General features: G+C 41.5%; 1 protein-coding gene across 1 annotated transcript; it reads right to left on the reverse strand.

Moving 5' to 3' along the window:
* Positions 1–570: 570 nt before the first annotated feature.
* CENPW (centromere protein W) lies at positions 571–9,810 on the reverse strand. The gene is made up of 3 exons (XM_042444300.1): positions 9,454–9,810; positions 6,893–7,006; positions 571–1,801 (listed from the first exon to the last, which is right to left on the reverse strand). The coding sequence occupies exons 1-3, from the start codon at positions 9,544–9,546 to the stop codon at positions 1,775–1,777; spliced, it is 234 nt and encodes a 77-aa protein (XP_042300234.1). The 5' UTR covers positions 9,547–9,810; the 3' UTR covers positions 571–1,774.
* Between the last annotated feature and the right edge of the window lie 2,465 nt (positions 9,811–12,275).

Raw genomic sequence — 12,275 nt, forward strand, 5'->3', positions numbered from 1 at the left:
CATTGATGCAACAGTATTATTATTATTTTGAAGTAGCTGGTTTCTATATTTGTGCTTAGCTATAATAGCTTAACTGTTGTAAATATATCTGCATTGATTAAAATATGCACTCAGTGTCTGGACTATAATCCAGTGTTAATCACCCAGTGTTGATTAATTATGCTGGATGATTAGGTGATGACACTTCTTCGTGCAGAAAATGAGACATCTTCGGCATCCTGTCAAAACACAGAACATACCCTTTTCTCAGACCTCATTAACAAGATACATGAAAGCTCAAAAATACTTTCTTTCCTTTATGTAAAAAATGTAAAAATGAAAGTCTTAATTGCCCTACATCTGTCAGCAATAAAAACTTGGTACATTTCATGCCTGCTGGGATTTCAATGTAAAATTGTAATTCTAGAAAAGGAGCAGATTAATAAAATGAAACATTACATACAAAGAAAATATATGGGACACTTAACTCTATCCCCATCTTATGGTTACAGAAGGAATATCCACTCTGAGAAAAGGAATTTTCATCTCAAAGTAGGTTTACACAATTAAAGGAAGACACTGCTTACACAATTTATTCACAAAATATTTATTTAAAAGTATTCGGTGTGACTGAGGTACTGTGATGTAAAGCATGTTTTAATATAGTACTCATTACATTAAAGAAAATGTCATGTATTTAGTCATATTTATAAGGAAGCATACAAAAATAAATGTAAAAGTTTAGAACAGTTTCTGTAAAAAGATTACAGATTTTAAAGTGTTTATCATTTTTCTATCCTTCTGAGAGATTTGTACTTACTGGTTTAGAATAGCATTCAAAATGAGAATGATAAGGCTGAAAACAGAAGCCTGTGGCTGGTATTTTTTAAAATTGTTTTGAAAAGGAAAGATGTGGGCTCAGGCTTCCATTTTTTTTCTTTCTTTCTTGTATAAAAGGAGAATGATGCTGACAAATTTGCCACCTCTTCCAAATATGAGAATAGGAGGATGTGCATGTGAAGATGGTGTTTCAGAGTTTTCCACTCCTTATAGCTATGTATCTTCAAAACCAGTAGGGTTTTATTAAAGGAAGGAATGAAATGTGCCAGGGTCTACTTTTTCCTAGACACGTCTATTCCAAGTGGACCTGGCAAAATTGCTTACCACCTCTGACGTTTTCTTTTTCAGCTACTACACAGCAAAGAGCATGAGAAATGAAAAGGTAGAAGGTCTGAAACAGCTTAACAATTGTTTTCATATTCTGTTTACAACTCCTGCCATAAACACCCTATTTCCTATGATAACTTCCCTAAAGCAAGCATCTGCTTAACTGCATTTTTATCATTCTTTAATATTACTTTAAAATTTCAAAAGGTATTTGTAAACAATTAGAAGTATGTAGATTTTTCAGTTCTTTGTTGATAAATATTCTGCAGGAGATATTCTGTTTTTATAGAAGGAATTCTGTACCATGTACTAGTTACTTGCAATAACATTAACATTCACAATTCTCACAGAAGGCATCTTATATAAATGGTATAAAAAGAGTTGGTTTAGAGTTAAAGTTAAAACTTATTATTTCAATCACTGGTGTTAATTGCATACATTAGTCCTATTAAATTTATCAAATACTATGCAAGTGGATTGTTAGACCACAACAACTTTCTTGAACATAACCTGACAGGAGAACATGAAAGTGTAATATTCAGACATTGAAGCATTAGCATGCATAGTTATTTGACAATTTGATACACTACATCAAATCAGCCAGAGGATGACAGAATACTTCTTGGCTCTAGCCTCGGCTCTTCTTTAAAATTATCTGGGGGGAAACACAAATACATGTCAAATAAACAAATCTGCTATTTTAAATAAAAAAAACAGACCTATATTTCTCATAAGATTTATACAATATTCTGCAGAGGCCACCTGAACTAAACTGTTACAAAGGTAACTGACCAATAAAACAGTAATGTTGCATTTGTGCCACTAACCAACCCCATTCAAAAAGTGTTGTCTTTCCCTTTGTTGGTGTTGTTTGGAGGGGTAGTGCATGTGCACACACGCATGCGCATGGACACACACACACACTTCAGAATATGCCAGAAGGAGCACTCTTCTTCAGATAAAATTAATAACTGAAATCCAACCAATGCATCTAATCAGAAATCCTGAAAATAGACCTACTTGCAGAGTTCTCTTCGCCTTCACATACGGTGTGAGATTATTTTAAGATAGTTTGCTTAAAGTCACACTCATCAGAAAAAGGGTGCTTTGATATTTTTGAATGCAGGTTTAAAGTGAACTGTGATAAAACAAAATCACTGATTAAAAATTTGACTTCAGAAGAAGAACATGAGCTAATTGCCCTTTCTAATTTTAAAGTGAAGAAAAAGGATTAAATATTTGGGTCACAATATCAAAGAACAATAGTTTATTATTTCAAAATAATTATGATAAAGGCTGGAAAGAAATTAAGAGACTTGGAAAACTGGGGAAATTTAAATTTATCTCTTTGTGGGAGTACAGCAGTAATAAAAGCAAGAATTATTTTACTCTCAAACAATCCCCATTGTAAGAAATTGAATACCCTTTAAGCAATGGCAGAAAAAAAATGTCCAATTTGTTTGGCAGGCAAGGAAACCCAGAATAAAGCTCAAAACCTTGTATGATGCTAAACTGTTTGCTCAAACTTGGAAATGGACTGAACCATCAATTACTGAAGAATGGATTGTTGCAGATTGCTGAGTTACCCCAAACTGCCAAATTGATGTGAGTTTTAAAGAACAATCTAAATGAAGATGTGAAGTCTAAGGTTTTCATGGCCGGCATCCATGAAACCAGAAGCAGATTATCTGGTAGCAAAATAAGGACTCAGCAAATGCAAATGGGAAACCACTCAGAGTCAGGGGCTTTCCTAGCAGATAATGATCACTAATTAGCAGACACTAATCCTCTTTTGCATTAGCCTCCCAGCCTGACGCCTGCCATCAGCACACAACAATACACATGCAAATCACTCCTGCATTCCCAGGCTCACACAGTATATATGTACACCCAATTTTTCCAGGCAAGCATTCTCTGAAGATGCCAGCCACAGATACTGGCGAAACGTCAGGAAGAAACTCTTCTAGAATATGGCCACATAGCTTGAAAAACCCACAAAAAATTAATTGAAGATTTTTTTAAAAAAAAAATTGGAATTATGGACTTTTTGAGCAATAAGAAAACTAACAATGCATTAATTTGTGGCTATGACTGCTAGTAATTTTAGTAGCAATTGGAACTAGTTGGAACTGTAATGGCAAAATATATTTTGTCTTTTTCTTTCATTACAGATTGGATGGGGAAGTGAAGCTTCTTGTGTCTTAGTGCTTAGCATTTTAGTTAATGTTAAGTGTTTGTTTTATGTATGTTTTATTTGCTTATGCATGCACTGTTGTCTCTCATATATATGAATGAATCTTTTGATTTAGGTTGTGAAGTAGATTGCTTGTGTTAAAATTAATATATAATTTCAAGGCACACTCATCAGTTAAGATAAAGGAAGGGATGTTACAGACTTTCTGTCATGTTATCCCCTGCCTCATGATAGAACTTGCTTCAGGGAGATCCGCCTGACAAACTGGTGCACTCTCCTTATTTGGAAGTTTTTTTAAAAAAAAGATGGATGGCCATCTGTTAGGGGTGCTTTGATAGTGAGTTTGTGCATGCCAGAATGGGGTTGGACTGGATTGCTCTTTTGTTCTCTTCCAACTCTATGATTCTATGAAACATCCCTGAGACTATCTGATAGACATCATAAAGAGAAAACATCCTCTTTGTTTGATTTTCCTTTATCTATTTTTCCCATTCTCCTACTACATACAGATCACTTTTACCATCTGGAAGCAAAGACAAGGAGCATGTACAAGTAGGAACACCCAGGGATTTACTTTGCTATAAAGTTCAAAGTCGTTCATTTCAGGCAGAAAAGCATATGTAGTCTGGTTGCCATGCTATACTTCTTGCCTTGATATAGTATTCCTATAGCAGGAGGGAGAGCCAATGCTATGGTGGCTTGAATGCTGGATAAGGTCTAGGATTTAGGAGACCAGGTTCAAATCCCTGCTGATCCATAGAAACCCAGTAAGGAGCAAAGCATACCAGCAAAAAACACTGGCTTCAGGGTGGCGTGGCATATGCATGCCGGACGCCCCAATGCTGCCCCCAAGCTAGAGTCACAGCACCCCACTGCCCACACAGCAGGTGACATCATGGTGTTTCTACGCCTTGGCTTTTATACGTGCCATGCCACAGAAACGGGGAAAAGCCTCCACTGCGGAGGAAAAGGGCAGCTTTTTTCCAGTCCCCAAAGGAGTGACATTTTGCCACTTCTTTTTGGGCTGGAAAAATGCTGGATTAGGGCTGTGGCATGCCGTTGCTGCAATCCCAATCCAGCAATCCAAGCAGCAGCACCAAGCTACCACTTCAGGCCTGTCTGTTTTGCCCTTAAGTGACCTCAGGCTAATCACACAAGACTTTAGAATATATGGAGTGGGAAATGCCAATGTCCCAGCTGGGTTCAGGAAAGGAAGAGTCATTAAGAATCATATTGCAAGCATATCTGGGATAATGGAGCACACCAAATAATTTCAGAAGAAATTCACCCTGTACTGTATAGATTATAGCAAAGCAACTGGCTATGTATATCATGAGAAACTATGGACTTGGAAGAAGGAGGCATGATAACTGGAGGAAGGAACAGCAACAATTTCAGATATGCAGATAACATACTATTACTAGCAGAAAACAGCAAAGAACAATGACTGTTCCAGCAAATGGAACTATTACTGAAGAAAATCCAGGGTGAAAGTACAAAGGAATATTAATGAAACAAAAATAATGACCAGATGACTTTCATAATCTGAAAATAATTATGAAGAGACTAAAATAGGTCAAGATTTTCCATACCTTGGCTCAATCATTAATTAGAATAGACTGCAGTCAAGAAATCAGAAGAAGATTGGGCCTCGGAAGGACAGCTATGAGGAACTAGACAAGAACCTGAAGTGTTAAGATGTATCACTGAATAGTAACATGCCATCACATTTACAGTTTTAGTGTATGGCTGTGAAAGCTGAACAATGAAGAAAGCTGATAGGCAGAAAATCAACTCATTTCAAATGTGCTGCTAAACAAGAGTTCTATGGATACTGTGGACTGCTTAAAAGACAAACACAGGCAATTGGATCCAAGAGCAAACCTAGAAGCCAAGATGACTACTGTCTTACTTTGGACATATCATGAGAAGACATGACTCACTAGAAAAAAACAATAATGCTTGGCAAGATAAAAGGCAGTAGGAAAAGAGGAAGACCACTTTCCAATCAAGGGGACCACAGCCCTAAATCTGCAAGACCTGAGCAGGACTGTTGATGACAGGATGACTTGGAGGTCTTTCATTCATAGGGTTGCCATAAGCAAAAATCAACTTGATGGCAGTTAATAATATCACACACTTTCCCACTTAAATGGGAAAGCTACAAGAATCCCCTTATATCTCATATCCCCTGCAGAGAAAATAGATATGGCACTTCTCATTTTGGTGTGAAAATCTGAGACTAACACTTCAAAAATAGATCTAAAAGGATAGTGCATGTTCCATCTCCCTCATTCTAATCCTTCAAGTATTCTTGGGTGGTGGCACTTCGGGGTTTTTTTGGGGGGGGGGGATATGCCTTTTGTATTTTATGTGCAAATCTAAAATGTTAATACAGTGGGCCCTCCTTATCAGCAGACCTGTCATCCACAGATTTGAGCATCCGTGGATGGCAAACCCTCATTGTCCCCAATAGCAACACACACACAGCCGCGCTGCCACTGGGGACAAAAGTCCTTCACCACCCTCCTTCTACCCTCCCTCCCTCCCTCCTTCCTATCTCTGAATCTTCTGCTCTGGCTTGGCTTTAGGGGTGGAGTCTGCCACCCAGTCAGCCAGGGCTGAGGCCAGGACTTGAGTCTTGGAGTCTCTTCCCCCAGATCCAGCACCCGAGAAGGAGTCTCTGGGATCCGAGACGCAAGCCCTGGCCCCGGCTCCCTCAGAACCTTTGGCCGGAGGGAGCCAGAGCCAAGGCCTGGGTCTCAGGGTCCAGAGGTTCCATCCCAGGTGCTGCAACCAGGAATGGGCTCTGAAACTCAAGCCTCGGCCCCAGCTGACTGAGAGGTGGACTCTGTCCCCAAAGCCAAGCCAGGACAGAAGATTCAGATAGGAAGGAAGGAAGGAAGGAAGGAAGGAAGGGGAAGAAGGCAAGAAGGGAGGGAAGGAAGGAGGGTGGAGGGAAGGAGGAGGGGCATGGACTTTTGCCCCATTCTCCCTAATGGTGGTGTTGCTGCATGGCTGCTCCGCCATTAAGGACAATGGGACTTGAGCATCTGCAGATTTTGGTATCTGTGAGGGGGTCTGGAATGGATCCCCTTGGATACCAAGGTCCCACTGTATGTTTTAATTTAAGAAATTATTTTGAACTAAGCAATCAAAACCTTAACACCTTTGTCAAATTTATGACTAAATCTCTGTGATAAAAAAAAGTTGAGACCTATTCTTGTACAGCAATGCTTGATTTTAATTCTAAAAACTTCATTAAATTTTATTTTGTTGAAATAATTGCCTGTTCAGCAGAAGAATAAAACCCAAGCAATTGATTTGTTACATGAACAACTATCTATGATCTGAAGCAACACATTTTAATACATTGACAAACTAATTACACTAATTATATTTTCTCTTGATTTAATAAATAAACAGTACAATAGAACCTATATTTGTAAAATGTAGTCAGCTTAACAGCCTTATACATTCTTGGCACTTAATGGAAAATTGTGATCAGTTTAAAATCACAGTAGAGAGATTTCAGCTTTTAATGGCAATTACCTTTGCTGAAGAAAGAACATGTTCATATTTAATTGTTTTGCTCTTTTCTGCAATAGCTGTGGTCCTGGTTTCTTCAGCTAACCGTTGCAAAAACAGTAAGAAATTCAAATGTACCTATAACGGAAGAGAATGCATTAAAAAATGTTTCAGAGCTGCTGCATATGACCTATGAGACATTCTGTAAAGTTCATTAAAACTTGCTAGGACTCTTTTATGAGGAATGGCAAATTATAGATATAAATTAAATAAATAAATGTTATACTAATCTTGCAAATATTTTAATTGCATAAATATTACATCTTATTATATACGATACACAACGTCTTCACTTCTGAAGTAGTCATGCAGATGAATTCTACATCATCCTGTATAACCATTCTTCTTGTCAACATTATCAATTTGATGGCTATTTCATAACACACTGTTACATTCTTTCGCTTTAGTGTCATATTTTATTTACAGCTGGCCCTCGGTATCTGTGGGGATCCATTCAGGATGCCCCCCACCCTTGCCAAAGTCTACGGACGCTCATGTTCTGTTTTCTCCAATGACGGCATGTGCATGCAGCCACACCACCATTAGGGACAACAGGACTTCAGTGGCATTGCGTGCACATGGCCTCACTGCCATTGGGGACCGCTCCTGTTGTCCCCAGCCGCAGTGCATGCATGCAGCCACCACTGAAGACAATGGGTCTGTCCCTAAAGGTGGCACAGCCAGATGCACATCCCACCACTGAGGACAACACAGGTTGCCTCCACGGATGGCGAGTCCACAGATACCAAGTGTCAACTGTACTCTGGTGACACTCTATGTGTATATTGGGCCCTTGGTATGTGCTGGAGTTTGATTCCAAAACCAAAATCCTTGGATACTCAAGTCCCCTGAATACAATGGAATAGTAAAACTGAGTTTTGCTTTTGAAAATTATGTATTTTTTTTCCAGATAAGAGACTACATTTAATTTCCTTGAGCATTGCTGAAAGAAAGAGGTTGACAGCATGAGCTTTCGTAGACTTGAGCCTACTTCCTCAGATGCATGTTTGCATCAATGTTACAAAAGCTCATGCCACCAACTTCTTTCTTTCAGTTAGTCTCAAAGGTGCTGCTACAAGATTCCTTTGCATACTGATTTTCCAGACTAACATGGCTAGGTCATTGTATTACAGGGAAATGATAAGGAACAGCCAATATGATCAAGGGGCCAGGTATTTTGGGGGGGAAAGTGGGTAGACATTCTCTCAGTCTCGCTGAATATTACCATTTCATTTCCAAATTCAGGGGTGGCTGATTGACAGACACCCCTCTTCTCACCCCATTTTTGCTTCTTAATTGTTAGTCACTGAACATACAGTACACTTAGTTTTCACTCTCTGAGGGCATACCTGCACTAGAGAAACAATGCAGTTTGTCACTGCTTTAACTGGCATGGCTCAGTGCTATGGGATTCTGGGAACTGTAGTTTGTTGTGGCACCAGAGCTGTCTGACAGAGATTAAATGTCTCACAAAACTACAAATCCCAGGATGCCATAGCACTGAGCCACGGCAGTTAAAGTGGTGACAAACTGCGTTATTTCTGCAGGTGTATGTTTTGGTTTGTGTGGGGTGTGTTGTTGTTTCCTTTCATATATGCATAAATGTTTAATAAAACCTCACAAAATCCCAGAATTCCACAGCATGGACCTGTGGCGATTAAAGTGGCGTCAAGCTGGATAATTTCTGCTGCGCAGACACAGCCCCAGCTTCGCAGTCCTGCAAACGCTGAGTCCTCCCGGCCTGGCAATGCTCCGCTCTCTCTTCCAGGAGGAACTGCTTCACGCCCAAAACTAAAGGCCAAGGTTTGGTGCTCAGGGTGGCTTCAAAGCAGAGTCCAAACTTTGATGCTCCAGAATACTTTTGCACTTCAGCCCCCAGAATTCTGGCCAAGGCTTCTGGGGCCGCATTCACACTGCAAACATAATCCAGTTTGACACCACTTTAGCTGCCCTGGCTCAGTGCTAGGGAATCCTGTGAGAAATGTAGCCTTATCTGCCAAGGGCATCTGGTGCCACCGAGGAGCTACAATCCCAGGATCCCATTGCCTTGAGCCCTGGCAGTTTAGGGCTGCACCCACACTGGAGAAATAACCTGTTTGGCACTGCTCAAGGCTATGGGATTCTGGGAGCTGGAGTTTGTTGGGGGCCCGGAGCCAGAAGAGTTAAAGCGGTGCCAAACCAGGTTATTTCTCCAGTGTGGGTGCAGCCAAAGTGGAGTCAAACCGGATTATTCCTGCAGTGCGGATGCAGCCTGGGAACTGAAGTCCAAAATACCTGGAGGAGCAACACTTGAAGGAGGGCACCTGAGAGGGGTCCTCCAGAGGCCTCAGGCCCTCCTGCAGCTGGAGGCAGGGACTTGCCACCCTTTCCTCCCTCTCCTGCCTCCATTCCCCAGAGTGAGCAGGTGCCAAGGAGGTCTAGGCGCTGCAAAATGGAGCCACAGAAAGAGTTAAAGCGCTGCCAAACCGGGTTATCCCTCCAGTGTGGATGCAGCCACTGAGAGGCAAAGGCCTCCTCCTGCTCACCAGGAGGTCTGTGTTGGCGCTGAGGCGGAGCTGGGGCTTGTGCCTCTTCACCAGGCGCTTCAGGGCGCTGCGGGAGACGGTCGTGCGCCCCATCCTCTTCCTCGCTCCTCCAACGGCTGACTCCTCCTGGATCCTCGGCTGACTGCTTCCAACGAGATTTGAAAGGGCCACCTGCGCGCGCAGTGGGCCACGTCACAGGGCCCTCCTGAGTCCTGGCTCCTCCCACTCCTCCCTCGGCCAGCTTCAGGAGAGAGGCCGAACGTTGCCGGAAATGGCCGAGCGCGGAGGCGCCTTTGGGCCCCTCCTTCCTTTTGCCTCAGAGAGAGCCATCCTCCTCCATCCAGCTTCAGTTGCTGTCTACAGTCTGCGCCACCTCCGCAGCTCCTTCCACAGACACAAACACACACCAGTTGTCAAGCTCCTGGGCCCATTCACTGCCTAGGAATGAGGAAGAGTGTGAGGGGAGGCTGCTATGCTGCTTTTACTGCTCTGGCCGCCTCCTGTTGCATTCTGGGAGTTGTAGTTCACTGAGGCCTAAGAGCTCTGGCTGAGGATTCTAAATGCTCCTCCTTTAAGCTGCAGGCCCCATATATATAGCAAAAGAACCAAAGAAACAAACCTTTATTTTGTCATTCTTTTTTTAAACAAGGGACACCATTTTCCTATGCTAAGCTTATTGTATTCAAAAGGATTTGACTACTCACAGGATGGGCACAGTGCTGTTTAACATCTTTATCAATGACTTGGATGACAGAATTGGGGGCATACTTATCAAATTTGCAGATGACACAAAACTAGGGGGAGTAGCTAATACCCCAGAGGACAGGATCAAGATTCAAAATGACCTGAATAGACTAGAAAGCTGGGCCAAAGCTAACAAAATGAAATTCAACACGGAGAAATGTAAGGTACTGCACTTAGAGCAGAAAAATGAAATGCACAGATATAGGATGAGGGACACCTGGCTGAATGAAACTATGTGTGAAAGGGATCTAGGAGTCCAAGTAGACCACAAGTTGAACATGAGTCAACAGTGCAATGAGGCAACTAAAAAGGCCAATGCAATTTTAGGCTGCATCAATAAAAGTACAGTCAGCCCTCGCCTTACGCAGAGGATCCATTCCGGACCCCCCTGCGTAAGGCGAATTCCACTTATGCTCAAGCCCCATTGGAAACAATGGGGCTCGGGCACGGTGGCACGCAGGGCGCCACAGACGCGCACGCCCATTCAATTGAATGGGACACGCCGCCCCTTCCGCCCCATGCACTCCCCGCGGCTTGAGCGTGTACGCTCAAGACCGTGAAAAGTGCACCCACGTTTGACACGAGTGCACTGTATAATGTCTCGGTCAAGTGAAGTAATAGTGCCACTCTATTCTGCTCTGGTCAGGCCCCACCTGGAATATTGTGTCCAGTTCTGGGCACCACAATTCAAAAAGGACATTGAGAAACTGGAGCGTGTCCAAAGGAGGGCGACTGAAATGGTGAAGGGTCTGGAAACCATGCCCTATGAGGAACGACTCAGGGAGCTGGGTATGTTTAGCCTGGAGAAGAGAAGGTTAAGAGGTGATATGATCGCCCTGTTTAAATACTTGAAGGGATGTCATATTGAGGAGGGAACAAGCTTGTTTTCTGTTGCTCCAGAGAACAGGACCCGGAACAATAGATGCAAGCTGCAGGAAAAGAGATTCCACCTCAACATTAGGAGGAACTTCCTGACATTAAGGACTGTTCAACAGTGGAACATATTCCCTCAGAGTGTGGAGTGTCCCTCCTTGGAGGTCTTTAAGCAGAGGCTGGATGGCCATCTGTCAGGGATGCTTTGATTGGGAGTTCCTGCATGTTAGAATGGGGTTGGACTGGATGGCCCTTGCGGTCTCTTCTAACTCTATGGTTCTATGATTCTAGGTTTTGGTATCCACATTACACAAAGGAGATTGGGAGTTTATCCCGTGAATATTCTGGAAAAATCGCTAATTACGCAAGACAATTTCACACAATGTCACACAAAACCCACAATTAAAGTGGTCACAAAATGCATTCCTGATATCGCTTTATTTGCGCAATTGCATGTGATAATCATTTGCACAATTACTTGCCTTTTTCACTTTATTTGCAGATGCTTTAAATGCCCTTTAATCTCTATTTAATGCTGAAATTAGCCCCAGTGTGATAAACTCCTAAATTGGTTTAAACCAAATGATTTTTTAAAAAAAATTTAAAAGTTTTTTCAATTGATTGGATAGAGAGAGAGAGAGAGAGAGAGAGAGATTTTTACTATTTTCCAAACCTCTTACTGGAACAACAATGACTGTTTAGAGCTAAACATTTGAACTAAAACAGTTTATTGGCAGTTGTTCATTGTTAGACCAGTTTCCAGTATCAATTGTTTCTTTTAATGACTTTATTTTATAGTGCACAAAATGCCATCCAGAAACAAATCCTTCAATTAAGATAAGTTCAACGAAAACAATGTGCTTTAAAAGAGCACTTTTTAAAAAAAAATGTCATTTAACCTAGTGGCCATAACATCTGAATTGCATTTTCCTACTTAGCTTTCTGATTGACTCCCATATCTGTGTACAACTACCCATTTTTAAAAAATCTAGGTGAAAAAAAAGCAAACAAAAACTTTAACCATCCAAAAAATGATTATTATATTTTTGGTTTAGTTTGGTTTGGTTTGAAAAACTGGGTTTTCCCAAGCTTGTGTAACCAATAGAAGACGAGGAGGAAAAACACAAAGGATGGGGAAACCCAGAATATGCCATGAAAGAGCTTGGATGCAATAAGAGGCCATTTTCAAGGCTATATAGTCAAAA

The sequence above is a fragment of the Sceloporus undulatus genome, chromosome 1 (assembly GCF_019175285.1).
Source record: "Sceloporus undulatus isolate JIND9_A2432 ecotype Alabama chromosome 1, SceUnd_v1.1, whole genome shotgun sequence".
Lineage (NCBI taxonomy): Eukaryota > Metazoa > Chordata > Lepidosauria > Squamata > Phrynosomatidae > Sceloporus > Sceloporus undulatus.

Excerpts from the sequence above, each read along its gene's own strand:
- CENPW (XM_042444300.1), bottom strand. The coding sequence starts at position 9,546 with ATGGGGCGCACGACCGTCTCCCGCAGCGCCCTGAAGCGCCTGGTGAAG. Across the intron at positions 7,007-9,453 it reads GCGCCAACACAGACCTCCTG|GTACATTTGAATTTCTTACT; the intron begins GTGAGCAGGAGG and ends CTTCCGTTATAG. Across the intron at positions 1,802-6,892 it reads ATGTTCTTTCTTCAGCAAAG|ATAATTTTAAAGAAGAGCCG; the intron begins GTAATTGCCATT and ends GTTTCCCCCCAG.